Below are 27,689 nucleotides of genomic sequence, written 5' to 3'. Positions count from 1 at the left end.
GCACAACACACCTTAAATCTGAAATGTATGACACTATATTTTAGCTTTCCTTTGCTTTAGTTATGTTCATTACAAAGATGATTCAAATCAAATGCCAACAGTATTTGTTAAATTAAGTCTCTATATTGTTTTAACTGTCGAAATGTATTTGACAGTTAAAAACAATATATCTGACAGTTAAAAACAATGTATTTGACAGTTAAAAACAATAGGACTGTTCAGGAGTGAAGCCTTTTGTAATCCAGGCTTGGTGTTAGTCATTCATTTTGTATAAATCTTCCATTTACTGTAATTGCCTTGACAGGTTGATTCGAGTGCCCTCTGCTGGACAAATTAAAACAAACTCTTCTGTATTGAACATTCTTGTTTTGACTTTACATTAGGTAGTAAACTGTTCATCTCTATCTACAAATCTCTTTCCCTGAGTAAGTCTACTTCTTATCTGCCAAATTTAAAAAGTAATCTTGAAAATGTATTAATCAAAGAAACACCAAACTGGTGGCAGTAGTTTTAATTTTTAAAACATACTTTAGTTTGAAATGTGACCCTCCCCTAAATGTAGATGAGGATGTATTAAAAAACATTACACAAACTGCACACTCATAGGGCATACAAAAAATCCAAATATGACAATGAGGATTAGAGTTACATAAAAAAAAAGTCAGCTAGTTTGTTGAGTAGCACAGAAGCAGAAGTAAAAGGAAGAATTATGGGATGGATCAAGGCTACGTGGTTTCACTTCTGCTTTCAGCTCGAGCTGCTGCTACTAGTAGAAAGTCACTGAATGAGCAGGAGGGTTTTTACACTCCGTCGTTATGGTTGAATGATGAGGGAGAAGAGCTGATCCCTAAGGGTGAGTGGTTTCCCCATTTTTTGACAAATCACCTTATTAGTGAGTCTGTAGTAGTGAATTTGTCTTTCTCCTTCTTTGTGGTTTCTACCTTTAAGGTAGTCTTTTTTATTTATATATTACACTTAAGCGGTCGGTTGGTTAATCTCAACAAAAGTACGTGTATTTCTCATAAAGTGTTCAGATTATGAACATAACTACATGTAAAGTCAAGAAAAAGATTTATTTCATGGCAGGAACGCTGTATTTTTTCATTTCACATTTGTCTTTGTTACCTTGTCAGCTCTCTGGACTTTCCATAGCATGCTTGTGGTTTCCTGTAGTGTGTGTAGGTGTGCAAATGTCTATGCCACTCTGTGAAAAGGTTAAACCATAGTATGTTTAATAATGGACCATAAAGACGAGGCTCTCTGAATATAATGATCCAGAACAAGGCAGCAAAAGTAATTACACCCTGCTGGTGTTTATGTACTTCCTGTACAGTGATGATAGGGAGGTGAGTTTGGGAAATTTAAAGGGAAAGGAAAAGACATCCAGCATTATAATGTATAATGTTTATTAGTTAAGTAATTAAATAACCATATCCAAAATATTTTGTGATTTTGGTTCTTTTAGGATAATTTTTTGTTCAAGTATTGTCGTCTGTTTGTATTGCAACAAGTACGCAGCATGAAACAAAAATGTTGTTCATAATCCTAGCTAATTTCAATGTTTGCCCATAGACTGGGTTTTAAAATACATAAAACTCAAAACTCACAAGGATATACGCACAGCAACAGAAACATACAGAACAATACAAGACACAATCGACTATTTGACCTCTGGGGTTACATACCTTTAACAGAAAAGGTTGACAATCTCCATAAATGTGTTCTGTTGTGTCCAGTAAGGACCTTTAATCACACAACTCGTGATAAGGTAAATAAAATTCTCTCTGCAGTTTTAAACTCCAAACTCCAAATCCCCCCCACCCCCACCCCACCCATCACCAACATTATAAACCAATCATTGGAGGAATGTATTTTCTCTAGTGTACTAAAAACAGTTATTGTAACTCAAATTGGGTGACAAACAGGAAGTCAGTAATTATAGACCCATCAGTATACTTCCTGATGTCTCAAAAGTGATTGAAAAGGTGGTAGCTGAACAATTGCTGGCCCACTTAAATTCTGAAAACTTATTACATCCTATGCAGTTTGGTTTTAGAACAAATCATTCAACGACCCTTTATGTACATGATAAAGACCCCAAAAAAGATGCTGCCAAACTGGGGGGAGGGGGGTCTATACTTCTATCCTACCTGCCCTGGGACTGCAGATGGAAAGTAGCAATTTGCTAAATCTGGTACAGTGTATCTTCTCCTCTGTGATTAATGCAGTTTGTCCCTGTAAGAAAAAAAAAAAAAAAAAAGACATTCAGACATTTAGAGACTAACTGGTGGACACAGAGAAGCCAGAGGTAAAAGGAGGAAGACTGCTAAGGTGCACTGTTTCCAGCTTGTTTCTGCTTCCCCGGTTGGCAAAAATGGCAGTTCATAAGTTTGTATTTATTCATATCAGAAGTTGCCTTAAATTTGAATCAGATCCATGATCATAATTTAATGTAGCTTTTTTTCCTGGCTTAAATTTATTTAGACCCAGAGAAGGGCTATAATGGACAATCTAGTGTCGAGGATAGAAGCCTGTTGACCTCCAAATTACTTCCCTAACCAAACAGCCTAATCACTATAACCAAAGTTTTGGTCCAGACAGTGCTTGTATAGAATATATTCTCAGAATGTAACTGCCATTGACAATCTTCTTCTTCTTCTAGTGAACAATGGCACTGATGAGCGGTCCAGCTCCAGTTATGATTGAAGGCGACTTTCTGGAGGGCTGGAAAAAGATTGACTCTGGTGGTTTTGGTCAAATCTACAAAGCCAGGCATCGTAAATGGTGCTGTGATGTGGCTATTAAACTGCTTCATTTCGATGACGGGTAAGTAGTCAAGCTGAGTTTCTGTTTACTGGTAATAAAATAATTCCTAAGTAAGCAACTGATGGTACATACCAACACAAACAGGACCAGTTCATCTTTGCTGCGCGAAGTCGACATGATGCGCCAAGGAAGCAACCCGCATGTTATTCATGTCTTCGGGGTGTTCAGGGGTCGATTACCCTCGTGTGCATCTACATCAAAGCTTGGACTAGTCATGGAGTTCATGGAGAGAGGATCACTGGCCTCCTTACAGGTAAAAGACATATCTGGTCCACCAGTTTGTTCCAGACTGAAACATTTCATCAACCGTTGGATGGATTGTCATGAACATTTGAACATTAGTGTTTTCCCAGAGGATGAAGTCAACATGTCTCCCCATTTTCAAAAGAAAAAAAAGTTATTTTTCAGCCAATGAGAATGACATCTTCTGATCTAACAGCCCAATGAACAGGATGATATTATTCGTCCATTACAGCGGAACTATTTTATAATGTGATGAGGTTATTGCGTTGCCTTGGTCAGGCTTACACACAAAACTCATTTGGGTTAAGGGAAATACAAAGGTTTAGGCTGAAATATCTACTTGGGTAAAGTTAAGAAACATTGTGGTTTGGGTTACAGGTTACAAAACCTGCGTTCGCATGGTTACAGTTATGAAATATGGGCTTGAAGTTGGGGATCAGTTGTGGTCATGGTTAAAAAAAACATTAACTTGTGATATGAAATGGGAAATAAATTGTGGTCTTTTTGTTCATTCTGCATCTTCATTAATAGAAAATTGCACTTTCTTGAAAATTTGGTGACCGATACTACTGCAAGATTTTATCATGTTTTTGGACATTTCTGACTTCATAGCCGGATTAATAGGCTTCTGTATACACTTTCATCATGATTTGATGTTACTTTTACAATCCTGCTATTTAAACACATTTTGAAACGAATTTCAGTTTAGAGTAGTAAATAACATAAATATTTATCATTCTTCAAACAAATCAGGGTACATTGCCCACAACAGCAGCAAATATATATCCAGTTAGTTAGTAATGCATATCCAAATATGTATCCAGTTAACAAGACTTCTCATCGTAATTATTTGTATTAACTTTACTGTAAATGCTCAAAACTAACATGCTAAACTAAGATGGTGTTCTGGATATACAGTATAATGAATTGGTGATAATTTACTTGTGAAACAACAAAGTAATTAAAAAAACTTGGAGTCAGCAAACAATCTGGCTGTTAATACTTTCATAAACTTTACTGTAGCACTCAACATGCTAAACTAAGATGGGAAACAGGCTAAACCTGCTAAGATTCTGCATGTTAGCATAGTAACTGTGAGTAAGTCAGCTGGCTAACATTAGTATTTAGCTCAAAGGACTATGCTAGCAAGTCTTGTTATGAATATATTCAACTTTACTATAACTGCTAGCATGCTAAACAAAGATGGGACACAGGCTAAACCTGCAAATATTCTGCATGTTGGCATAGTAACTGTGAGTAAGTCAGCTGGCTAACATTAGTATTTAGCTCAAACGACTATGCTAGCAAGTCTTGTTATGAATATATTCATCAACTTTACTGTAACTGCTAGCATGCTAAACAAAGATGGGAACCAGGCTAAACCTGCAAAGATTCTGCATGTTAGCATAGTAACTGTGAGTGAGGCAGCTGGCTAACATTAGTATTTAGCTCAAAGGACTATGCTAGCAAGTCTTGTTATGAATATATTCATTAACTTTACTGTAACTGCTAGCATGCTAAACGAAGATGGGAAACAGGCTAAACCTGCAAAGATTCTGCGTGTTAGCATAGTCACTGTAAACATGTCAGCTGCCTAATTTTAGCATGTAGCTTAAAGATTTCCACTGGCAAGACTTGTAGAATAACAAAGACCATTTTATTTCCCTCCCTACATGTATGATGAAAAGGTGAGGCAAGGCAAGAGGATAAAGTAATTCATAGACTCGTTTATTTTTCTCTAACAGAAAACCTTACAAGGACCCCCGCCCTGGCCCCTGACCTTCAGACTGATTCACCAGGTGGCTCTGGGTATAAACTTCCTCCACAATCTGTCCCCTGCCCTGCTGCACCTGGATCTGAAGCCCAACAATGTTCTGCTGGACTCTGCTCTGAATGCCAAGGTGAGACCTAGGAAAATATTATCACAAAATTGATGAGACAAACTCCACTTCTCAACAGTGTGAGCAGGTGGCGTATGAGACCATCTGAGGCATTATTTCATTAAAAGAACTGATATATATATATTTTTTATTTATTCAACCTTTATTTAACCAGGAAAAGTCCCATTGAGTTACAGTAACTCTTCTCCCAGGGAGTCCTGGCCAAGACTGGTGGCAAAAAGTTACAAAGAAGAATATATATATAGACAGGACAAAGGTTACATACTACACCACAAATCTCTGTACATACATTATACATACTAAAACACAAACAAGACATTACACATTTAAGTGAGCTTTGAATGAATAAGACTTAATTATCAAATGTTAATTGGACCTCAGTTACTGAAATCACTGCTTACTTGGACTTGAAAGGCATCAGAGCAGTGGATCCAGAATTAATCCTGTTTTTGGATAAAAACAGGACACTTATCATAAAACAAACCAACTGAAAACCAACAAATTTGTATATAAATTACAAAAAGACACAATGTCAAGTAGATATATTGTATTTACACCCGTCCTGATGTAGAAGAGCAAAGACATGTCATGTCCCTTCAGTCTCGCAGGATCAATCAATGTCCAGAGGTGTCATACGTGGACTGCTCTTTTACCCTATTGTATACACAGGTCAGCAAATTACCAGTGAAACATGCAAATGGTATTCTAGCTAACAACAGCATTGTGCTTTGATGACTGACATAACTTCGCTGTAACTTATACATTAACCAGGTTATTTTAGCCCACCAGCAACCATTGTTAGTATCCTACAAACAACTTCTTTTTGATAAAATGTAGGTTACAGGATATAGTGATTGTTTGTACAGTACACCTGAAGTAGTGAAGAGAAGACCTCTCATCAGCGTCTCTACATTTTTTTTCAACAATTCCATCCCAACAGTGTCCAAAGACAAAGGCTCATCTGAGCCTTTTTTCAACCAACTACACAGAAAATTAAAACTTTGATTTAGTTTGTTGTTTACACTGTTTCTGTCTATGTTGTACACAGAGGCGTTGTTTTCCTCAAAGATGACTAGGCTCTGGGTGACCTATTCCCTGTTGGATCAATAGTTCAATAACCCAATAGCTTGTGATCTCTGTGTTTACTTAAATGCTTCCTTGTTTCTATGCTAATTTTCTTCTCCTTTTCACCGTCTTTCTAGCTAACAGATTTTGGCCTTGCCAAGTTTTACCACAGTGTGACACGGATTTCCAAGGAAAGCAAAGATGAAGGGGGGACTCTCAGCTACATGCCTCCAGAGGCATTTGACTTATCATACCATCCTACACTGGCCTCCGATATCTACAGGTAGATGAACATGGAACCAGTTATTTGCTAAAAAATTATTAGTACCATCTAATTTGGCTTTACTCAATAAATACAAACATAAAACAAAGTAATTTTAGTGAAGTTAATAATTGAAGTTGGATATATGTCATAAGGGCGAATTAACACAACATATTTGACAAACCATACACTTTACACATTTAAACAGATTGAGACTAAGTAGGAAGCCTTTAACAAGTAAGGGAACCGGATTATTTGCATTCAACTTCCTGGTAATTATGTGACTTCTTCATACAACAAACTGCCTCTACATCTCCCTCTGGGCTCTACATATGACGACTCTGGTATATTGTGATTTAAGTACTGCAGTCAATACATCATTTGGAAATCTCTCTCTGGTGCTCTTTCAGCTATGGTATAGTGCTTTGGTCCATTGTCACAGGAAAACAACCATATCCATGTAAGTGGCTTTTAAGTTATTATTCTATTATGATGCGAGGCATTCTGAACTATAATGCTTTTTTTTACAGTTTTACAGAAGAACCCCATGAACAACAAGTGTCTCTTACACCGATCAGGCATAACATTATGACCAGAATGTTGTAAGTGGGGGGCCGTTGGGTCCCATGGGTTGAGGGGAGGAGCCTCTGTGGATCATCCCACAGATACTTGATCAGTTTAGGATTTGTTAATTTGGAGACCATTTTAGAATTTTATCTTTTCTCAAAACAAAATATATGGCAACGTGATGGGAAGTGACCTGACTAACAAAACTTTATCTCTGTTTTGGTCTCAACCATCTTCTTGAGGACATTACAGACTGTTTAGCTGTTAAAAACAGTGATATGTTTACAAGGTTACTGCTAAATTCGTCTACAGTGCATGCTTGTTCGTGTTGAGGAGGTAACACAGGGATGAAAGCAACAGCCAGAGAGTGTACCAAAGCAGTGACACTGTGGTCCAGTAAACCAAAACAATATGTTGAGAGCCGCTCCTTGGAGCTAAGGAAAGCTGCAAGTTGAGTGAAAATACTCATATCAAGTTCCTTCAAATGACATGTTTAATATTCCTTATAGCTGTCAGGCCGGGACTCAGAACAGGACTCAGACGCAGAGAACGATTAAAGGCAGATGCCGACTTTAATGAACAGGACCAATATAAACCTCTCGACGGAGAGAGAAAGTAAACAGCCTACAGAACTTAAGAGAAATCAAAATCACTCCTGAAGGAGGCAAACAAAAACTGTGTGGAAATTAATGTTAGTTTTGATTCAAAAAACTAGATAACAAAACTCACAAGGAGGCAAAAGGAATCTGTCTAAGGCAGCGTGAACAGACTTAGCTGTGGCTTGAGATACAGACTTGGACAAAAGGCTGTGGTGCACAATAGGCTGAAACACTCTGGCACTAAACAAGTGGAAAAGCAGACTATATATACACATAAGGGTAAAGGGGAACAGGTGGAAACAATCAGAAATCAGGGAAGACAATCAGACAGGTGACATGTGAGGGATGGGCAAGTGACCTGAAATGAGAGGACAGTTACTTTTCAAAATAAAACAGGAAGTCACAAGACAAAATGAAACGGGAACGAGACAAAACCTCACCTCAGCAATCTAGTGCATTGTTAGTATAATTTTAGTGCAGTGTTAATTCTAGAAAAAGTTGTTGCTAATCAGTTGTGTGACCACTTAAACAAGAATGGTCTGTTTGAAGAGTTTCAGTCAGGTTTTAGTTCATCATAGTACAGAAACAGCTTTGGTTAAAGTTACCAATGACCTCCTCATGGCTTCAGACAGTGGACTTGTCTCTATACTTGTTCTGCTAGATCTTAGTGCTGCATTTGACACTATTGATCATAATATTTTACTACAGAGACTTGAAAGTGAGGTCAAGATTAAAGGAACTGCATTAGACTGGTTTGAATCCTATCTATCTGACAGATTCCAGTTTGTTCATGTCAATAATGATTCCTCTACTTATACAAAAGTAAGTTACGGAGTTCCTCAGGGGTCTGTGCTAGGACCAATACTCTTCACGTTATACATGTTGCCATTAGGCAAGATTATTAGAAAACATGGCATAAACTTTCATTGCTATGCAGACGACACCCAGCTATATTTATCTATGAAACCAGATGAAACTAATCAGCTGGTTAAACTCCAAGCATGCCTTAAAGACATAAAGGCTTGGGTGACCTGTAATTTCCTACTCTTAAACTCAGACAAAACAGAAGTTATTGTATTCGGTCCTAAGCATCTCAGAGATTCATTATCTAATCATGTGGTGTCTTTGGATGGCATTACCTTGGCCTCCAGTACTACTGTAAAAAACCTTGGTGTTATATTTGATGAGGATATGTCCTTTAAATGTCACATAAAGCAAGTGACCAGGACTGCCTTCTTTCACCTGCGTAATATTGTCAAAATTAGGAACATCCTGTCTCAGAGTGATGCTGAAAAAGTAGTTCATGCATTTGTGTCATCCAGACTGGATTACTGTAATTCATTACTGTCTGGCTGTCCAAATAGCTCTTTAAAAAGCCTCCAGTTGATTCAAAATGCCGCAGCAAGAGCACTGACAGGAATTAGCAAGAGAGATCATATTACTCCAGTTTTAGCTTCTCTTCACTGGCGCCCTTTAAAGTCTAGAATAGAATTTAAAATCCTCCTCCTTACATACAAGGCCCTTAAAGGCCTAGCTCCATCGTATCTTAAAGACCTCATTGTACCATATCATCCCAACAGATCACTTCGGTCTGAAAGTGCAGGCCTACTTGTGGTTCCTAGAATTTCAAAAAGTAGAATGGGAGGTAGAGCTTTCAGCTATCAGGCTCCTCTCCTGTGGAACCAACTCCCAGTTTGGGTTCGGGAGGCAGACACTCTCTCTATTTTTAAGGTCAGGCTTAAGACTTTCCTTTTTGATCAAGCTTATAGTTAGGGCTGGACTAAACCATCCCTTAGTTATGCTGCTATAGGCCTAGGCTGCTGGGGGACGATGCACCAAACACATGTCCTCCTTCTTTCTTCTCTCTCGCATCCTCCACTTTCTTTTCTCTGGCACAGAGCTCTTGCCCTCTAATTTCCTATCTACTACTAGTCATGCAATTCTGTGCTATTACTATGTAGAATGTTTACTGCTGTGTGTGTCCCCCCCCCCTCTTGTGAGTATCTCTGGCCTGGAGCTGTGCGTTTCCTGTGGCGCTCCATACTACATGTTGTCGTGGTCTCATCAGCCTGCCCAGTCTTCATGGAATCCTGAAGTTATCCACTCCTTCCTGAATGAACAATTCTCCAACATGTCTATGATTCCTCTTACATTTTCAAACTGTCATGTAATATCATCAGTTTGTATCATAAGATTCCACATGTACGCTTTAGTCAGATATGTGTATCTATGACAGATGTATGTTTATCTTGCTGTTCTCTTCTCTTCTCTCTTTGCTGTTCTCTTCTCTCTTTCTTCTGTCTGTACCCGGCTGGCCTTAGGCAGATGGGTCCCTCCATATGAGCTGGGTTCTGCTCGAGGTTTCTTCCTATTAAAAGGGAGTTTTTCCTTGCCACCGCTGCCTTCAGGCTTGCTCTGGGGGTTTCAGGCCGGGTTTTTGTAAAGCGTCTTGAGACGATTTGTATTGTTATTGACGCTATATAAATAAAATTGAATTGAATTGAATTGTTAATCCGTGAAGAAATGTGAAAACATGCATCACTGCAGGCACTTAGAATATTCAGGGCTTTCAAAAAGACATACAGCATCCTGATGTTAATGCACCATCTTCAATTCTTCCTCTGCCGTAGATGCAATGTCCAGTATGGTGCGGCTTCGCATCCCACAAGGAGACCGTCCACCGATGGACGAGATCAGATCTCAGGCTGCAGGGATTGCAGGTTTGACAAGACTGATGGAACTCATGGAAAGATGCTGGGAGACAAAACCCTCACAAAGGCCCTCCTCCTTTGGTAAGAAAACAACCTTTGGTATTTATAAAGATCTATTTTTTCTTACTAATCATCATGTATGGGTTGTGTTGATAAAATCCATATGGTCTAAAGGTTTTGTTGTACCAAATACCAGCAAAGCTTTTGTAGTTCTACTTAAACTATACTCTATATATTTATAGTGCAGCATATCTTAGATATAGATGGCAATACAGAAGTCTTAAACTCACATAAAAAGTTACTAATACAGTTACTGATGTCTGCTTATGTCTGCAGAGTGCACAGCAGTGACAGAAGAATTGTATAAGATGCACAAACATGCAATTCGTAACGCTGTTGACGAAGTGCTGGAGAAACTGGTAAGGGACAAATCTCTTCACATACACAGACGTAAGTCATGCTCAGATGTAAACTTTTGGCATGACCTGACAAATCACTAGTTTTATTCTTAATTTACGTCACATCCTGATTTGCTCTTTCACTTCCTATTTCCAGGACCAAAAAGAAGAAGAAGAAGAGGGATTAGCATGGCAGGTTCAGACGGTTTATATTTCTCAGGCTTCAGGTCTGTTTTATGATATGATTTCAGAAACTACTGCATCTATGTTCTATTGTTGATCATTTCATTTTGCAAATGTAGCACAAATTACTATCTATCACATTAAAAACTTACTTATTAAGTATTGTATGTTTAATCTATAGACAAACCAAGCAGTTACACCTTGTTTCAAAGATTTATGCTTAACTAAGCTAAGTGGTTGCTAACTGTAGCTAAATCTGCTCATCTAACTCTCTGTGAAAAAGCAAATATGGATAATTCCTAAAATGTAAAACGGTTGCTCTTAAGAAATGAATTCATACTTTTGAAAAATATTTTTTTTCTTAGAGTTAAATAAAAACATTAATACTACATTCATGTTCAATTTGAAGCTAAATGAGCTCAGCAACTGTTTTAGTTTAGCGTAAGGAATTTAGCATAAAGAATAGTTGAAAACAGCTAACCTGCTTCTGATAAAATTTCAAAAAATCCCATTATTACAACCTTCAAAGGCAAATACGTTTGTTCAGTCCTGCAAGCCTTTCCTCAGTCTTTATGCTAAGCTAACCTAGCTAAGCTAGCTGTAGCCTCAGATTCAGAATAAGCTAACATATGTCTTGATATATAAAAATCCTTTGTTACTTCAATTAACTTTCAGGCACATCTAATCCACTTTAATTTCTCAGGTAAGAATTTGTGTTACAACACAAACGCACACAAAAAAGACATTTTCAAGGACCAGTCTGACATTTCATATTGTTTTTTTTTGCAGCGAGTGCGAGAAATGCAGCGGTGAATTATCATTGTACTGACAATGTGCCGACAAGAGGCCCGCCTGTCCAGGTGAGCCAAGAGTGAAGTTCATGTCTTAAACACTCAAATTATATGATTTAGCTCAACTCTAAATCACATGTAGATACATTGAAAAACTTTAAGTGACTCACTATGTGATGTTTTTTTTTTTTTTGTTCGGGACTATTTTTTCCCCTTTGCCACAAATGGGTCAATGCCACAGTATTTCTACACTGCATGTTTTTTTTGTTTTGTTTTTTTTTGTTTTTTTATGCCAGTGCGGGGAAATACCGTGCGCATCACTTCCTGGTGCAGCAGGGGGATTTACATAGGAAAGTGTGTTGAACACTTTTGAGCAAGTTTGGATCACTTTCAGTTCTATAACCTAAATGTTTGTCAGATGGTTGTTAAACCATTTATAGTGCTGTCAGCATTTTTGACTTTTGGCCTGAGCTACCTTTGACCTCAGTTTGGCTGGTTTTGAACATCAATTGACAAATGAATGCAGTTTTCAGAGTGGCTTCACATGTTGGCTCTAGTTAGTCCATATTGTCCACTTTTTGAACGTAAAGTAATATTTTATTTTAAGAAGCATCTTCACTTTCTTACAGAGATTGATTCCTCTCATGTGTTTGTAATAAATATGTAGGTAATTTTAGTTTAGATTAAACATTGCATTGTCTAAATGTAACTAAAGTCTTGCTACCACTAAATTCAACTAATTAAAATGTATTTTGAACTAAAATTGCCCTTCACTCCCTCTTTCAGTGAAGTCAAATCTTTTGCTAAAGTAAGGATTATAGCATTATAACATTGTTCCACAAGCTAAAATCCAAAGCAAACAATTACACACAACCATAAAGCCCATAACAACCTTCAAAAGGTAAAATAAATCCACTTTGAACCGTTGGGTCTTAATCGTAGTCATCTTTAATCTGGAAGTCATCATGTCGTTTCAACGAGGTCACCTGTCACAAACAACCATCAGACAACCCGCACACTTCCTTCTGTTGCAGGAAATGGCTGGTGGGTGGACTGCAAATCAAAGAGACAAAGCAAGAGTCACAAGTAAGAAGGCAGCTGGTGCCAAAGCAGCACAGTTTTTGATCATCCAAACAAGTGAAATCATGGCTCAATGTTTCCTTTCAGATTCATCTTCCCCTCGAACTGCAAGTATGTGTCATAATGAACACAACAGGACGACAGGGCATAAGATGAAACCGTCGTCTGTTCATCCCATCCAGTCGCCACCGCAGCCTCATTGCAGTAGGAGGGCACCTCAAGACAGAGGTGCACAAAACTCCCGGCTGGCTTTTAAGGAACAGTACCAGGTGGGTTTGTGTGAGGAAGGCTGACGATTTCATACCTATACTTTAACACACTTGTCTCAGTGAAGTGTTGGAAAAGCAGGACCCAAACGCAGATTAGAGACAAGGAAGACAGGAGTAGTTACATGGTGGGTTATCTGACCTCTGGGTTCAGAGAAGGCCATTCTGGCGCACAAAGACAGAGTGGGTCAACAGTAGTGTCAGAAATTTAGGACAAACATTGCTGCATTCAAATGGGGTCATGTTTAAAATGTTGGTGAGAAAAGGCCATATGAAAAGTGTTGTGGTATTCTCGATCTGTGTTGGCAGATGTTCTCATAAAAGGCTGAGGATACTAAGTTAATTTACAGTAACTTAGAAGTATAGGTTTCATCACAGTTTTATAATACGTCTGAAGAAAATGTTGATATTCCCAACGGCTTCAGGGACTCTCAAGTCACATCAACTGATCTGCTATGGACTTGATAAAATTGCAGAAGTTCACAGACATGTTCCAGCTGTCAAGTTACAGAAGATCTTCCCGGATGTTCCCCTCAAAGACCTCACAAGACCCAAAGAAATACAACTTCTGATCAGCTACAAAGAAGGCCAGCTGGTACCCCAGTTTCATTATGCCTTTTCATTTTCTAGATTAGGTCTCCCACCCACGTTCCTGCTAACCTCGGTGGCTTCTAGACACCAACAGTTACCTCCTAGTAGCAGTTCTATCACATCTTAAACACGTAATTCTGTGCACACAACTTCCCCATTGTCACAATTCCTATCTGAAAGCAGCCCACCTCACAATGCATAAATTGATGAACTGACAAACACAACCGCACAAACGTTTGTTTGTACATGTGGTGTTCGACTGCTACATCACTTGAGTGTACATTTGTATTTACGAGAAAAGAGAAGCTTACCTAAAACTCTCTTTTTACAATTAGAATCAGATTCTTTGGATTTTTTTGCCTTTCCAATTTTTAATCTTGGCTTTATTGCTGTCCATGGTTGCAGTTGTAGTTGGTTGGTTGTATGGTTGCAGTTCATCTTTTGACTTGTGTAGTAGCCTTCATAGCTATTAAGATCGTACAGTTTACGTTCTGTATTAAAATTGTGTTGCTTTCATTAAACTTTTAGGATCATTACAATCTTCAGCCTGTGGAGGCTTTTGTAGGCATGTAGGCTGGCAATGAGAACCACAACCGTTAATGGAAAATAGCTGCACCGGTTTCTGGTTGTTAATACAACAAGCAAGTATCAGTAGGAGTTCCTATTTAAACCTCAAACTTCCCACTAGTCCCCTAGAACTGAAGAAGCTACTCGGATGAGTGGTGAAACGTCTTCTCACAGAGACTGAAAACCAGAAAACAAGGCTGGAAGGTGTTGAGTCTCGCTGAGAAGCCTCACCAACTTCCCCAGCCCACAAAGGTTTTGGGGTGGAGAGTTGGTCATATCTGTTGGGATAGGATTATGCTCCAGCAAAGATCTGCTGCACTAATCAAATTAAATCATTTCTGGACCTGTTCCTCAACTTTTCAGGGTACTGCCGCGATCCCTGCTGACACCCTGCAGGCGCTGGGACAGGGTTGGCAGATCTGGCAACTTTAATTCTACTTTATCATCTCTGCTTCCATCTGCATTAGACATAGAATAAATGCATTGCTAGAGTGTTGTAGCCAGGAAACCAGACCAGCTTCCACTGCCCACAAACTTTTCATGGCATAAAACTGATCTGGGGTCAGTCCATTTGGAACTAATAATGCTTCAGCAAAGACCTGCCATTTGACTGACAATGAACAAAACAGCTGTTTCATTCAAATGGCCAGTCTTCCGTGTTTATTCTTTAGGTTATAGAATAGCTTTGAATTTAAATGCACTTATCTAGAGTGTGATTTTTTTCAAGTTGTTTTAGTACATACAATAGTTTGGGTTAAAATACGGTCATTTTAAAGTGACAGTACGATATTTCTTCATTTCCCATTGGGCAACACTGGTTACCAGACACATATTCTGGATAGTAGGAGACCAGGCATGGATTGAACAATTAAGAACGTTTCTTAGTCGTTTCTTCAAGACAGTTCTTGATATGATAGCATGCTATCATAGCGGTACATTTGGTAAGCCACTGGATCTATATGCCAACAATAATGCTGAACAAGTATTAATATGTTTGTCTTTTCTCTCTGTAGCGTCAGTTTTCCAGTCCTGACACCAGCTATGCAAGCCGTGGACGTGCAGTCTGCATCAACCTCAGCAACGTGACAGGATTTCAGAATGGCGACAACAACACCATGCACATCATCGCCACAGACCCCTTGGAGAGGAGGCGGCACCCAACGGCCCCATCTACCATTAACCATTAAGGAGGGAGGACGATGGGAGGTGTCAACTGAGTTCTCTAAATTTCTGTAACAGTTCAGTTTGGTTTGTCCAGTCTTGCACAACAGGAAGGAAATATGTAGAAGCTAAGGGCTTGGCTGGATTGTTTGTCTTCATTTTTTTCATTTTTCGCTTTGCAGATCTGGGCAGGATTCAGATTTTTGTGTGAAGTGAGTTTTTTTTTTCCCCTCTTTATTTATTCTGCTCGTTTTGTTTAAAATTCTAACCCCCATGACCAAAACCTCTCACTTCTCCTTTGCCCTGTCAGCAGATTAAATCCCAGCCAAGTCCAGTCATATGGTTTTTGCTTTTGCACAGTTGCAGTGCCAGCTCACCAGCTTTAACAGGTCCAGTGCATATGTGAAGAGTGCTAGAAACTCCTCAGTAATACAATATCTTGTAAAATCTTGTCATTTTTGAAATGCCGTAGAGCTTAAAACCAGTTTTCATCTGAAATATTCTAAATTTATTGTGTTGTGTTTGTTATGCATTTGGGCATTACATGTTCAGACCCAATATCTTTTGTAAACTTTATATAGAGAGTGAATAAGAGGGATTTTAAAAGAAGCCATTTTTTAAAAGGATTTTTTTTTTTTTTTAAAGGTTGAATTGTAAAGTGTGTTTTAAATGGCTTGTCAGATCTGAAGAGTTCACCCAGTAGAAGCATGATGTGTCGGGACAACTCTATGCGACGTATTTGACGCTGTTGATACGTCTGGTGCTGCTCGACAAAATGTGTTTGTCCTTCTCTGTCTGACTCAAGCCCATTGATCCTGTAGAACCCTTTAAAAGCAGATTTGTACAAAGAAGGAAGTTGTTTTGTAAAACGCAGCCTCGGGAAAACTGATCATTTAACGCTGAAGGTACTTTAATAAAGAGGCATCGTGATTGTAATAATTAAAGAAAATAATGTTATACTGTATGCTGTGAGTGTTACATTACAATTTGTATGTTGATCTAGTTGTAATAATAAAATAAGGGAGTTCCTTGACTTTTAAAACATTTTCCCGTGTTTTAATGGATTATCTACAACTTTTAAAGTTATTTTTTGAGTAAAAATTCTTCTCAAGCAAGTCACTCAACATGTCACCTTGACATATGGATGTTAAGGATACTCCTAAGTTAAAAATATAGAAATCGTGAATTAAACGTGAGAGTTCAAAGAAAACATGAACACAGCTGTTGAGGGAATTCGTTTCACACTCCTCCTCAAACCGAATAATTAAATCCCTTAGATCCATTTTTGGACATTTAATTTTAGTTTCTTTTTTTGATGCTTGTGTTCTATCATCTGCCGCTGATGTGGGCAGTAACTTCCTCTGGGTTGTGTGTCGATGAGTGTCTGTAGGTGGCGCTCCCGGTTTTCTGTTCTGGCCAAGCTTTCTGTGTAATACACCAGTTTCAGTTCACCAAGAAACCCTTTCTCTTAACAAGAAATACATTTTAAAGTTAGATTAGGTGCCGTGAGTAACACTGATATTCTGGTTATCTATTGGTGGGTGGGATATATCAGACAGCAAGTAAATATTTGGTTTCTTAAACTTCTTAAATGTTAGACGGTGGACAAACAGACAAATGGAATAATTTGAGAGACTTTGACAAGTTTCATACAGTGATGGCTGGACGACTGGGTCAGAGCATATCCAAAACGGCAGCTCTTGTGGGGTGTTACTCGTCTGCAGTGGTTAGTACATATCAAACGTGGCCGAGGAAGAGAAAGTGGTAAATGGCCTTGCTTTTATATAGCGCTTTTCTACCTATTGGTACTCAAAGCGCTTTACAGTCACAGACACATCTACCCATTCGCTCACACACATTCACACACCAGTGGCATGCACTGGGAGCAACTGGGGGTTCAGCGTCTTGCTTAAGGACACTTTGGCACACTTGCTCAAATTGCTGAAGAAGTTAATGCTGGTTCTGACAGAAAGGTGTCAGAAAGGTAATGGGTAAGGTTGTTTTGGTGGCAAATGAGGGACCCAGAGAATATTACACATATGGTCATAATGTTATGGCTGGCTGCTGCTGAGGAGATTTTCTGTGCTAGTTTTTGACTTTGAAGATGTCACGCGGCATTTGTCTGCTGTTGGTCTTTTCACTTTGTTTTGTACTCCAGACACGACTCTCTAAAGTGCTAACAAAGGCCTCTGCTGTGCACCGGGACGTTGAGCCTAATCCGTTGTGACGGTCCAGTGTGAACTCAGCAGGCTCCTGGCTCTGGTTCCCTCTCTCCACTGCCAACCCTCCATCTGCCACCGGATCCACTGCCGCGAGACTCGGGATCGCTGTACGTCAGCGGGGACGACTGCACGCATGTATAGCTTATCGTTTCTAAAACAACGCCGCAACTTTAAAGAGTGAAATTTATTTTCATGCACCGCTACAGTTTGAAAAGGATTAGATATTTAGAGTGAGTCTAAATCCTCAGACGCCCGTGACTCTATGTACACCTCTTGGGGTAAACAGCAGGGATGGCCGCTATTTTCAGAACAACCGTCTGTCTGCACAGAGTGATTTATGGAGCATATGTAGGTGTGATAGAGATGGTTTGGAGGCCAGAGTAGTGTCAGCATTTAACCAAGGACGCGTGGTAAGCAGTTCCTCATCAGACAGCTAAACATGTCACAGTGAGAGACAGATGCAGACTATAGACACAGTAATGATCTTTATTGCTGAAAACATTACTTAATCTTTCATGCATTAAAACCTGGATGATTGAAAACCATTATCTGGTTGAAAGCAAGCACTGACAACACATTACGGTCCACATGTTGGACAAAAGACTATAAGTCATAAAAGTACAATGGAAATGGAATTTACATTCAGAATTATCCATAAAAACAACACAGCTGGAACAAAGTCATCTGTACCTGTTGGGTTTCTTGAAGGCATTTCGCCACCCTTTCAAGTAGCTTCTTCACGTTTCAAAGGAACAAAACAGAACTGAAGAAGCGAAAACCCCCAAAGTCCAGCTGCCCTTGTTTAAGCTGTTTTTTGGATATACCATGACCTGGATGACTGGGAACCTTCACAGAGATACATTCAGGATTATTTGGTGCAATTCACCCATTCATCAAAGCAGTTTACCCATGAATTCATCCTCCTTTATGCCAAAGGCTTTAAAGGAACACAACAACCTTTATGTTTTACCCCGACGGCGACGACGAGAACACCATCTCTCATAATCCTACCTACAAGGGGAACACCAGAAACCCAGAGAAGGTGGAGTACTTCCACCCTCCCATCAGGTTCCCCCTCTCCAGTTTGAGGTAAGCCTTGTCCCCTCTCTCCATCATCACCAGACCGGCATTGGTGGCAGCTTCTCTGGTCACATCCTGGTCCCCTGCGAAGGCCGAGATCACGGGCCAGCCGTTGAGGACCAAACTCACCTGGGAAAGACAAGATATGTCAGAGGAAGTTTATTTACCAGGAAATGATGTTTTAAACACATGAATCATATCTTCGTTGGTGTTGCTACTAGAGCTAGCATAAATCTTGCAAACATGGGAAAACAACTAGCTTAGCTCTATTTAAAATTAACCATAACTCAATCAAATTACATGTATATGTCTTCTACTCTAAGCCATATTGGTCTTTATATATGGCTCACCATTTGTCTATACTGTAAACAATAACTGGTTAGCTTAGCTTAGCACAAAGACAGGAAATGTTCCTTTACTTCTATTTGATAATCATGCCTAAAGTTTGGAACTGCAGTTCCCATGGTGCTTTGGGAGAAACAGGAAGTTGTGAAGTGGGAGTTCTGGAAATCCCATTAATTTAAATAAACTTTGCTTTCTTGAGATTAATAATTTATGATACGTAATAATTGCAATCATGGCAGTACTCGGCTTCATATATATAAGCGGTTTCAGTTAAAGGGGAATTACCGGACACAACGGGGAATAACCCTAGCGTATCATAACAAAATATGCGTTATTTAGAGGCCTCGTTTCGGTGCCCCAGTCACTCCCACTATATGGATATACGACTCCAAATGACACCAAAGTTATATGGGTGAGTAAACAATCGTATTTTATGGCAGACATAAGGTCCAGGTTGTAAAAAACGGTAATTCCCCTTTAAGAGTGTACCAGTGGATGTACAGACCAGTATTACCGGGTTAGTTTGATTACAAAGAAAACTCAGGTCACCTCTGCAGCTTTTTGTCTAAGAAGATTTATGAATTATGACAAACTTAAACTGAGCCAAGCTAACTGCTTCATCCTGTTAATGCTAGCTGTCTAAGCTAATAGGCTTAGAATAGTATCAATGCCCTCGTCTAACTCTCCTCCAGAAATCAATTCAGTGTATTACTTGTATTGTCTGACGGTTGTAAACTTTCACAACATGAAAGCTGAAGCTGTAGACTCCTTTTCTAGGCGCCACGAAGATGCTCCTCGCTGGGTCAAAATGGCTGCCGACGTTCACTAAGATCTAAGAGGAAAAGGAGGATAAGAGAGAGTAGAAGATCAAGCAGGCTCAGAGTCATCACCTGTGCCAAAAAGTCCTCAGTGTCAGTAATGTGCAGGACTTTCAGGTACATACAAATAATCAGATAATCAGATACTGGTTATGACTCCTAACAACATCATGTTCGTAGACTTTCTGTGCACAAATACAATGCACCTTCTGTTCGTGCAGTGTGATTTCAGTGGGAATAAACTATATTTAGTGACAGCGGAAGGGACTGTACCTCTGTAAGCAGCAATGTCTGTCTATTGATTCGAGTTTTGCTCTGGTGCAGACATTTATGGAGCCCGACGAATGAATCTTAGGCTGTTTAAAATGCATCTGTTAAAGGAAACTTGACTAAACTTTGGTGATCATCATGTCAAATTATATCCAAGAATTTGCCAGGTGGCCGTTGTCTGTAGCCTGACGAAAGTGCAATCAAAGAGCCATTTTATTGTAAACAAATTCAACTCCATAGCGCTCAGATGACGTGGGTGACTATATTGCTTTTACTCTTCTGTCCATCACCACGTAAAGCCTGCACAAATTATTTGATTTCTGCAGAAGTATAACCAACGGTGAGACTTCACACCAACTTCCGGTCACACAAAAGTTGTGCATGGGTAAGTTGGTATGGCTTTCAGGCTACGTTGACTGTATTCTTTGTGGTGTGTTTGAGTACAACTTTGTGTTCCCGACACAGGCGGCATGAGACGGCATCAAGGCGACTTCCCATTGTTCTCAGTTCTATGACAGGTTTATTTTTGCTTCCGACTTTTCACACAATAATGCATCTGGGTAACTTGAGAGATTGACTAACTAATTTACAGACTGTGAGAACCTTCAGTACTAGTGTAGATGAATGATCGAAGAGTCCAGGTTTCAAAATTATGGAAAAACTTTATCTATTCCCAATATTCCCATGCCTTTAGAATGAGTGGTTCAATGATAAATATCTGGGTTGGGATGAAAAAAATATTTGAATCATTTGTCTACAAAGCATCCAGGCTGTCCTGGAGGCTACAAAGCCTCAAGGTGGTGGCCTACAGAAGTGGTGACACAGTTCATGATCTTGATAAGCGACTGAGGAAATGTTAGGTGGTGGGAATTACCACAAAACCCACCCGAAGCAATCCATATTTGTGCTTTTTGATAGTAGTATATTTACAGAAGTAAATATTACTGAAACCCACCTGGTCAAAGTAGATGGTCATGGTGCGGTTGCTCATCTCCGACGGTTCATGGTTGGTGTTACGGATTGCTGAAAACGCCACCCGACCAGTTCCTGACCTCACGGACATCCCCAGAGCGTTACCTGATGGCTCTGCAGATGGCGTAGAGTCGCACACCACCAGACACTTTCCCTCCAACACGATCGGTTCCGTGTCATTCTGGCCCTCTGAGGGCCCCAAGTGGATGAGAAGCAGCACTCCAAGGAAAAAGACTGAGCGTGGGACGTGGTAGGGCGCAGGGGGAAGACATGGACCGGACATGGCTCCAAATGAGAAGTGTTTCTGGGCTTTTTATTTGTGTCCTTAATCCAGAATGGCCACCAAAGCACTTCAATTTGAAAAAAATCTTCTTTGAGTGCGCCTCACTTTAGGGTCATCATTTCTCCTGGAAAGTTAACATTAACCAGGGATTCTCTTATTTCACAAACATAAAATGTTTCAGGTAACGCTCCTTTGCTGACACCGTGCAAAGTTGGGTTCTCTCTGGAGACGACTCTTAGTTGGTACCAAGATGGCGGCTTCCCATAACAGCAGAAAGGAAGGCAATGTATGAACAGTGTAGGTGGAGGTGTCTGGTTCCTCACACCACAGCAGGAATGGCCATCAGCCAAATGGGGATAAATCCAAACTTTCTTGGAGGCTTTTTTAAGATTTTAGTCCTGTGAATTGTTAGATCACATGACATAAATAAGCACATTCTCCATATATGAAAAAAACAAGCTCAGAGCATTAATGAGGCTTATTGTGGGTATAACTTGTCAGACAAGACAAGTAAGTTGTAAATAAAAGCTTAAGATATAGGTGTACATTTAAACCAAGTCATGGAGCACTGGAGAAGGCTGAGGGAAAAGTGTGGAAGAAAGAGAAAACTGATTACGTTGAAGAATAAAATCAGTGAGGTAATGGTTTGGACAGAAAGAGCGCTGCCAGCTGGACTCAGGAGGGGGGACAGTGGACTATCACAACCCCACCACTGAGAGGCCATCTGTGGGTAAACACTCCCACTCTTTCACCTCGAACGCCTTTCCAATCCAGTTCCCTCTCTCTGCTCTAACATTCCTTTACACAAACACCCGCAACAAAAACAAATCCAATTCATGCACAATTATTCTAGGGACAGTTCAAACATGCACACGAGACTGATCAATCATAAAACAAGTTTTTTTGTTAGATCGTTCCTACACCATGTGCAGCCATAAAAAGTGCCAGCACTCCCACTAAAAAAATATGTGTAAAAAGTATCACCAGATCACCACCCACCTCTGAATTTAGGCATTCCTTCTGCAGCATCAAAGAGAAACCAGCTTGCCTCAGTGAAGTCGACACATCCCAAGAGCCCTGTTTCTCCGTTACCGTCAGCTTTATCTGCGTTCTTCTCCCTCTCCTTTCTCCATCTCTCTCTGTTTACCCATCTTTCTGTTCCAGGGGACCCCTGTGTTCGAGCAGACGTTTAATCACATCACGAGCGTTACCGCCCTTCTGTTCTCACGGCTCCACGACCCCCTGCCGTACCTGTTTGCCCTCCTTCTCGTCCTCTGTTTTGCCTCGGATATCACACAAAGGATGGCGGAGCTAAAGGAATTAATTATGAACTGCCTTTATGACCTAAAAATCATTTTATTTTATGACAAATGTAAAAAAGCAGTACATCTAAAACTTCCTAAATCCAAGGACAATTCTTATTTGGCTCACATCACAAACCTCCCCTTTTGTGTTTTGGCACAAAGCCTATACTTCAAATGGAGTTTTAGAGGTACAGACAGTCTCTAATTAAAATAATGCCTTGACCTGAAGTCATCACTATCATGATATGTGTCATGATATGTCATGATATTTCATGGTGTTTCTAGAGAGGATCTCCCCCTCTACTAAGCATCCTGACCTTCTGAACAATGAAGGAGAACCGTGGTTTGCTTCAGCCGACTCTTTCGCAATTGCATAGTCCGTGTTACTTGTGCGGATTGCAGTTTCCTGCTCTGGAGGAGCTTTTGTCCCATTCATTCATATACATTCACACACATACACTGCCTGAATAAAAAAAAAAGTTGCCACCTGGATTTAACTAAGCAAATAGGTACGAGCCTCCTTTTGGATAATTACTGCATGGGTGATTATCTTTCAGCTGGAAACAAATTATTTAACCCCAACTGATGCAATGAGTAGCTTCTCATTTCTTAAACAACCATGTCTAAAGACACATCCTGTGGTCTTGGAAAAGATGTTAGTCTGTTTGAGAAGGGTCAAATCATTGGCATGCATCAAGCAGAGAAAACATCTAAGGAGATTGAAGAAACTACTAAAACTGGGTTAAGAACTGTCCAACGCATTATTAAAAACTGGAAGGATAGTGGAGAACCATCGTCTTTGAGGAAGAAATGTGGTCGGAAAAAAATCCTGACTTATCGTGATTGGTGATCATGTAAACGTTTGGTGAAATCAAATCAAAGAAAAACAGCAGTAGAACTCAGGGCTATGTTTAATAGCAAAAGTAAGAACATTTCCACACGTACAATGTGAAGGGAACTCAAGGGATTGGGACTGAACAGCTGTGTAGTCTTAAGAAAACCACATGTCAGTGAGGCTAACCGGAAACAAAGGCTTCAATTTGCTAGGGAGCATAAAGATTGGACTCTGGAGCAATGGAAGAAGGTCATGTGGTCTGATGAGTCCAGATTTACCCAATTCCAGAGTGATGGGGGCATCGGGGCAAGAAGAGAGGCAGATGAAGTCCATGCCTAATGCCTACTAGTGCCTACTAGGCATCCATGCCTAGTGCCTGTTTACTTTAATTGTTTAACGAAATGACGACAATTAAAGTAAATTGTTTAATCTACTTTAATTGGTTTACTTGTGTGTTCATTCATTTCCATCTGCTTATCTGAGGTCAGGTCACAGTGGCAACAGGCTAAGTAAGTTACTGTGTGTACTCAGTCTAAAGTTGAACCTATTGTTAGTATTACTGTTGTCGTAGTAGTTAAACAGTCTTTAAAACCGACTAACTGCCTACCTGAACTACCCAGTAGCGTCGTCCAGATGTGAAGCTTTGTTTCCCCAGAACACAGACGCAGGAGTTAAACCTCTGAGGACTGTCAGGGAGTGGGGCCTTCTTCTTCTGGCAGTTGAGGCTCACCTGTCAAATCAACCAGACATGATTACCATCATCTTCTTCATCACATTACATAGAAACACCAACATCATAATTGCTATGAATCATTGGCCTTATCCAATACCTTTCTTCCATCTGGAGACAGGAGCAGCCAGCCTGAGGCAGTCCCAGGATCCAGAGCGACATCAACTGCACAGAAATAAATAAATTGTGAGCTGGGTAATAAAAACACAGTTAAAGTAGTTGATAAATGAAAAGCAGCAAATTTGTGAACATACCTGCATACTGATTCAGCTTGTCTGCTTCTGCAAAAAGGAAATTGAAAATTTATATTCATGTGTTTATTTTCACGAAAATCCCTTAAATCTTTGGTTATTTTGATGAATGGTTCGCTAATTCCTGGCAGACGGTCACCAGCTTTGACACGGCGTTCCTGACTGCCCCCGTGCAGTTATCTGAGTGCACTGTGACGTCAGACCACGCTCTGGTGGATGGGAGTCTGCTCAGAGCACCCCACAAGGACTGCATTTTTGGAGATGCTCTGACAGTCATCTAGCCATCACATCTAGTCAAAGTCTCACAGAGAGGACACAATGATCAATTGCTACCTAATATATGGCACACACTGACATGATAACCACATAATGGGTGGCTGTGGCTCAGTAGGTAGAGCGGGTTGTCCACAAACCAGAGGGTTAGCAGTTTGATCCCCAGAGTGTGCCACATGTCAAAGTGTCCTTGAGCAAGATACTAAACCCCCAATTGCTCCCAGTGCATGGCACTGGTGTATGAATGTGTGTGTTTGTGTAAGCAAATGGGTAGATGCGTCTGTGACTATAAAGCACTTTGAGTACCAATAGGTAGAAAAGCGCTATATGGCTATGACTGTGTACTACCCTCACTAAAATCAAGGCATTGCAATGGCATGAATTAATATTAATATTTCAAAGAATAAATCAATTACAAAATTATGAAAATATTTATTTAGCCCATTCCAACAAAGCACAATATAAAATAAAATAAAATTATAATTAAAATGTTTAACTTGGCCCCATTCATGTGTACATGAAATAATAATGGAGCAGATGCTTTTGCAGCTGGAAATCAGCATCGATCCACTGTGCAGTTAGAATGACCATATTTGTTTTTATTACGTAAAATTGGTGCACTGCACCTTTAGATAAATAGCGCTGTCCCTTTAAGAAAGACTGTCGTCTGAATTGAAGTTGTGCATGGCTGTGGATGTGTGCTGCTGAACGGGCATGTCACAATAAAAAGTGGGGGAAAAAAAGATGAACGTTTGTCTTGCTGTTTGTTTTGGTGGTGCAGCAGATAAATGATTAGACTAACATCTAAAACACTTTTTCTTCCAATGGCACACGATCTACCTGCACTGCCTTCACGATCTACCAAGTTAAACTGATAAAAACTATAACACAAGGAAAACAACAATCCTCTATACTCAATAAAAAAAACTGTACTTATTTAACAACACAGTCTCACACTTATCAGCATAACACCTAATATAATTCATTCACAGTAACAGTCACAGTGTATTGTCCTCAAAATATCTCCTTCCTGGCTTTTTTACTCACAAAGTCATCAGTGATGTCCTCATATGACAGATGTTTGTCCATCTCATGGTTGATGAGGAATGTGATGGTCCTGGAACATGGTCAGGAAGTTCAGTAGATCCCTCTGGCTCATTGCTGGAGCTCCAAAATAATTTAGCATTGCTCCTGCAAAGACAACGTTCCTTATCAAGCAAGATAGATCATGAGCGCATATTCTGTTAATCTGTTTTTATATTAAACATTGTGATGTAGAGTGTCCCTTTAAAGCTTGTACCTAATTACAAAGTTGTCACTTTTAAGAGTTTTCTGCATTAATTTACACATTGGTCTAGTTAAAGAAATAAAACTAAGATAAATGATCCACTGCCAGAATAGTCTAAAATAATGAACACGATGCCTCATATTTATAAATCACTTAAAAAACAAGCATTTAAAATATTGATTTAAATCATAAAACAGTAGCACGCTTCTAATTATTGACCTATAAAATACACACTAAACTTTGTAAATGAATCCTAAGTAATGCTAAAATAATGTTAAGTGTCAAATATCTGAGAGATAACTTCCACTAAACAATGACAGAGCAGACTACAACAATAAAAATAATAATAACATGAATAAACGGGTCTGGAGTCAGTCATGACCATGGCAGGGCAGACATATTCCATTTTATATTAGCCAGCTTTCATGAAGCAAACACTAAAGTGAGTTTATGACAAACAAATCCTAGCCAGCTTGCTAACAATTATCCAGGGCTAGCTAGCTGGCTAGATAACATTTATCCAGGGCTAGCTAGCTGGCTAGCAAGACAAAGAAACAAACTTGTTAAATAAAAAACTTTGACCGTTTTTTCCCTTCTTTTCCTTCTGTTTTCCCGCACCACTGAGATGACTTCTTTTTGTTCCATTACTGTATTTGTTTAGTTTAATATTCTCACAAACGAGAATGATGGGGGTAGCTGTCAATCATTCTCATCATACCTGTCGGAGGCCCTGGGGCGCAGAAAAGGGGGGGTAAAGGAGACGGATTCTAGGGGCCCATGATTGAGGGGGGCCCAGAGAGGCCCCTAATGATGGTGAAATTATAATACAGAAAAAATAATGACAGTAAGTTATTAACTAACATATAATCACAAATGTTTTATTTTCAATGTCCTGGTAACAATAACTTTATTTGTTTTGGAAACATCAACGCCTGCAGGGCCCCCCCTCCCCCCTCTATTTATGTAAAATGGTTCAGTCCGACTGGATCAGCTGCAGGTAGCGCACCGGCGATTTGTCACACAGAGCCACAGCAAGGACCAGTGATTGAAAGGTTGCAAAAGGAAGCTTGACTCAGTCGGCAACGTTATATATTTGCCATTCTTTCATATATTAAGTTCTACTTAAATTATGAGAAATCATATATGGCCATTTTGTATTTTGATGGTATTTTTGTTTTTGCTGAGATTTTTTTCTCTCCACTGATTATAATTGCTATGTTTTCATGGAAGAGTTTATTTCCAATTTAAGAATCAGTGTTGCAGCAAATAAATGAATCAAAATGAATTCCATTGTATTCAGAGTGCTCAGTTCTTCCCCTACTGCACATGTCAACTGTCATGTTGTTCTTCTTTCACAAATATGGTAATGATAGTCAAACATACCATTAAAATGCATAATTGTATGTAAAATAGCATCAAAAAAGTTTGCCGCTGTGTTGGAGGGCCCTGTAAAGATTCTTTTCATGGGGCCCAAAATCCCTAGCGGCGCCCCTGCGGAGGCCCGCTACGTCACTCACTGTGCGACAGTGCGGTCCAACGAATATGACGTAAAAATGCCACAAAAACGCCAGTCACAGTTTATCACTGGAGTTGATTTGATTTATATAACAGAGATAGCTACAGATAAAGACAGGACATTGTAATTCTCCTCAGATGAGGATGAACATGCAGCTTTGGGGCCCCCTGGTGGTTTTGGGGCCCTAAGCATTCGCCGAGTTCGCCTATAGCAAGAAATGCCTCTGCTATGGATGAAGACCCACTGATGGCCAGGAGTAGCTGGAGGTCCCCCCCTGCCCTCAGGAGGAAG

At 39.7% G+C, this 27,689-nt stretch overlaps 2 protein-coding genes across 5 annotated transcripts; one reads left to right on the top strand and one right to left on the bottom strand.

Annotated features, from left to right (window-relative positions):
• The first annotated feature begins 9 nt into the window (after positions 1–9).
• On the top strand, positions 10–16,313 carry ripk3 (receptor-interacting serine-threonine kinase 3). Of its 2 annotated transcripts, XM_084553878.1 has the most exons (13): positions 10–853; positions 2,663–2,826; positions 2,911–3,079; positions 4,815–4,970; positions 6,173–6,318; positions 6,708–6,757; positions 10,094–10,255; positions 10,511–10,593; positions 10,730–10,799; positions 11,545–11,615; positions 12,581–12,632; positions 12,714–12,895; positions 15,064–16,313. In XM_084553878.1, exons 2-13 carry the CDS (start codon positions 2,669–2,671, stop codon positions 15,235–15,237), a joined length of 1,473 nt encoding a protein of 490 aa, XP_084410004.1. In that variant the 5' UTR covers positions 10–853; positions 2,663–2,668; the 3' UTR covers positions 15,238–16,313. The 2 variants fall into 2 exon arrangements, with proteins under 2 accessions (XP_084410004.1, XP_084410003.1); XM_084553877.1 differs by having other exon boundaries at positions 12,581–12,895.
• A 2,001-nt stretch (positions 16,314–18,314) lies between these two features.
• LOC311485801 (cerebellin-1) lies at positions 18,315–25,735 on the bottom strand. 3 transcript variants are annotated; one of them, XM_084541431.1, is made up of 8 exons: positions 25,642–25,735; positions 24,325–24,351; positions 24,171–24,235; positions 23,948–24,070; positions 22,201–22,372; positions 20,902–21,599; positions 19,571–19,690; positions 18,315–18,642 (listed from the first exon to the last, which is right to left on the bottom strand). In XM_084541431.1, exons 6-8 carry the CDS (start codon positions 21,199–21,201, stop codon positions 18,445–18,447), a joined length of 618 nt encoding a protein of 205 aa, XP_084397557.1. In that variant the 5' UTR covers positions 21,202–21,599; positions 22,201–22,372; positions 23,948–24,070; positions 24,171–24,235; positions 24,325–24,351; positions 25,642–25,735; the 3' UTR covers positions 18,315–18,444. The 3 variants fall into 3 exon arrangements, with proteins under 3 accessions (XP_084397557.1, XP_084397556.1, XP_084397555.1); XM_084541430.1 differs by having other exon boundaries at positions 23,948–24,235; XM_084541429.1 differs by lacking the exon at positions 25,642–25,735 and having other exon boundaries at positions 23,948–24,336.
• Between the last annotated feature and the right edge of the window lie 1,954 nt (positions 25,736–27,689).

Source organism: Chelon labrosus (genome assembly GCF_963514085.1).
Source record: "Chelon labrosus genome assembly, chromosome: 1".
Taxonomy (NCBI): domain Eukaryota; kingdom Metazoa; phylum Chordata; class Actinopteri; order Mugiliformes; family Mugilidae; genus Chelon; species Chelon labrosus.
The sequence above is the reverse complement of the archived record's forward strand: the minus strand, read 5'-3'. Positions and strand labels throughout refer to the sequence as shown.

Bases quoted from the DNA above. Each gene is read 5' to 3' on its own strand.
- ripk3 (XM_084553877.1), top strand. From the start codon at position 2,669: ATGGCACTGATGAGCGGTCCAGCTCCAGTTATGATTGAAGGCGACTTT. The intron at 2,827-2,910 runs GTAAGTAGTCAA...CAACACAAACAG, and splicing joins CTGCTTCATTTCGATGACGG to GACCAGTTCATCTTTGCTGC. The intron at 3,080-4,814 runs GTAAAAGACATA...TTTCTCTAACAG, and splicing joins GATCACTGGCCTCCTTACAG to AAAACCTTACAAGGACCCCC.
- LOC311485801 (XM_084541430.1), bottom strand. From the start codon at position 21,201: ATGTCCGGTCCATGTCTTCCCCCTGCGCCCTACCACGTCCCACGCTCA. The intron at 19,691-20,901 runs GTGGGTTTCAGT...TTTTCCTCTTAG, and splicing joins TGACCATCTACTTTGACCAG to ATCTTAGTGAACGTCGGCAG. The intron at 18,643-19,570 runs GTAATACACTGA...TGTCTTTCCCAG, and splicing joins ACAACCGTCAGACAATACAA to GTGAGTTTGGTCCTCAACGG.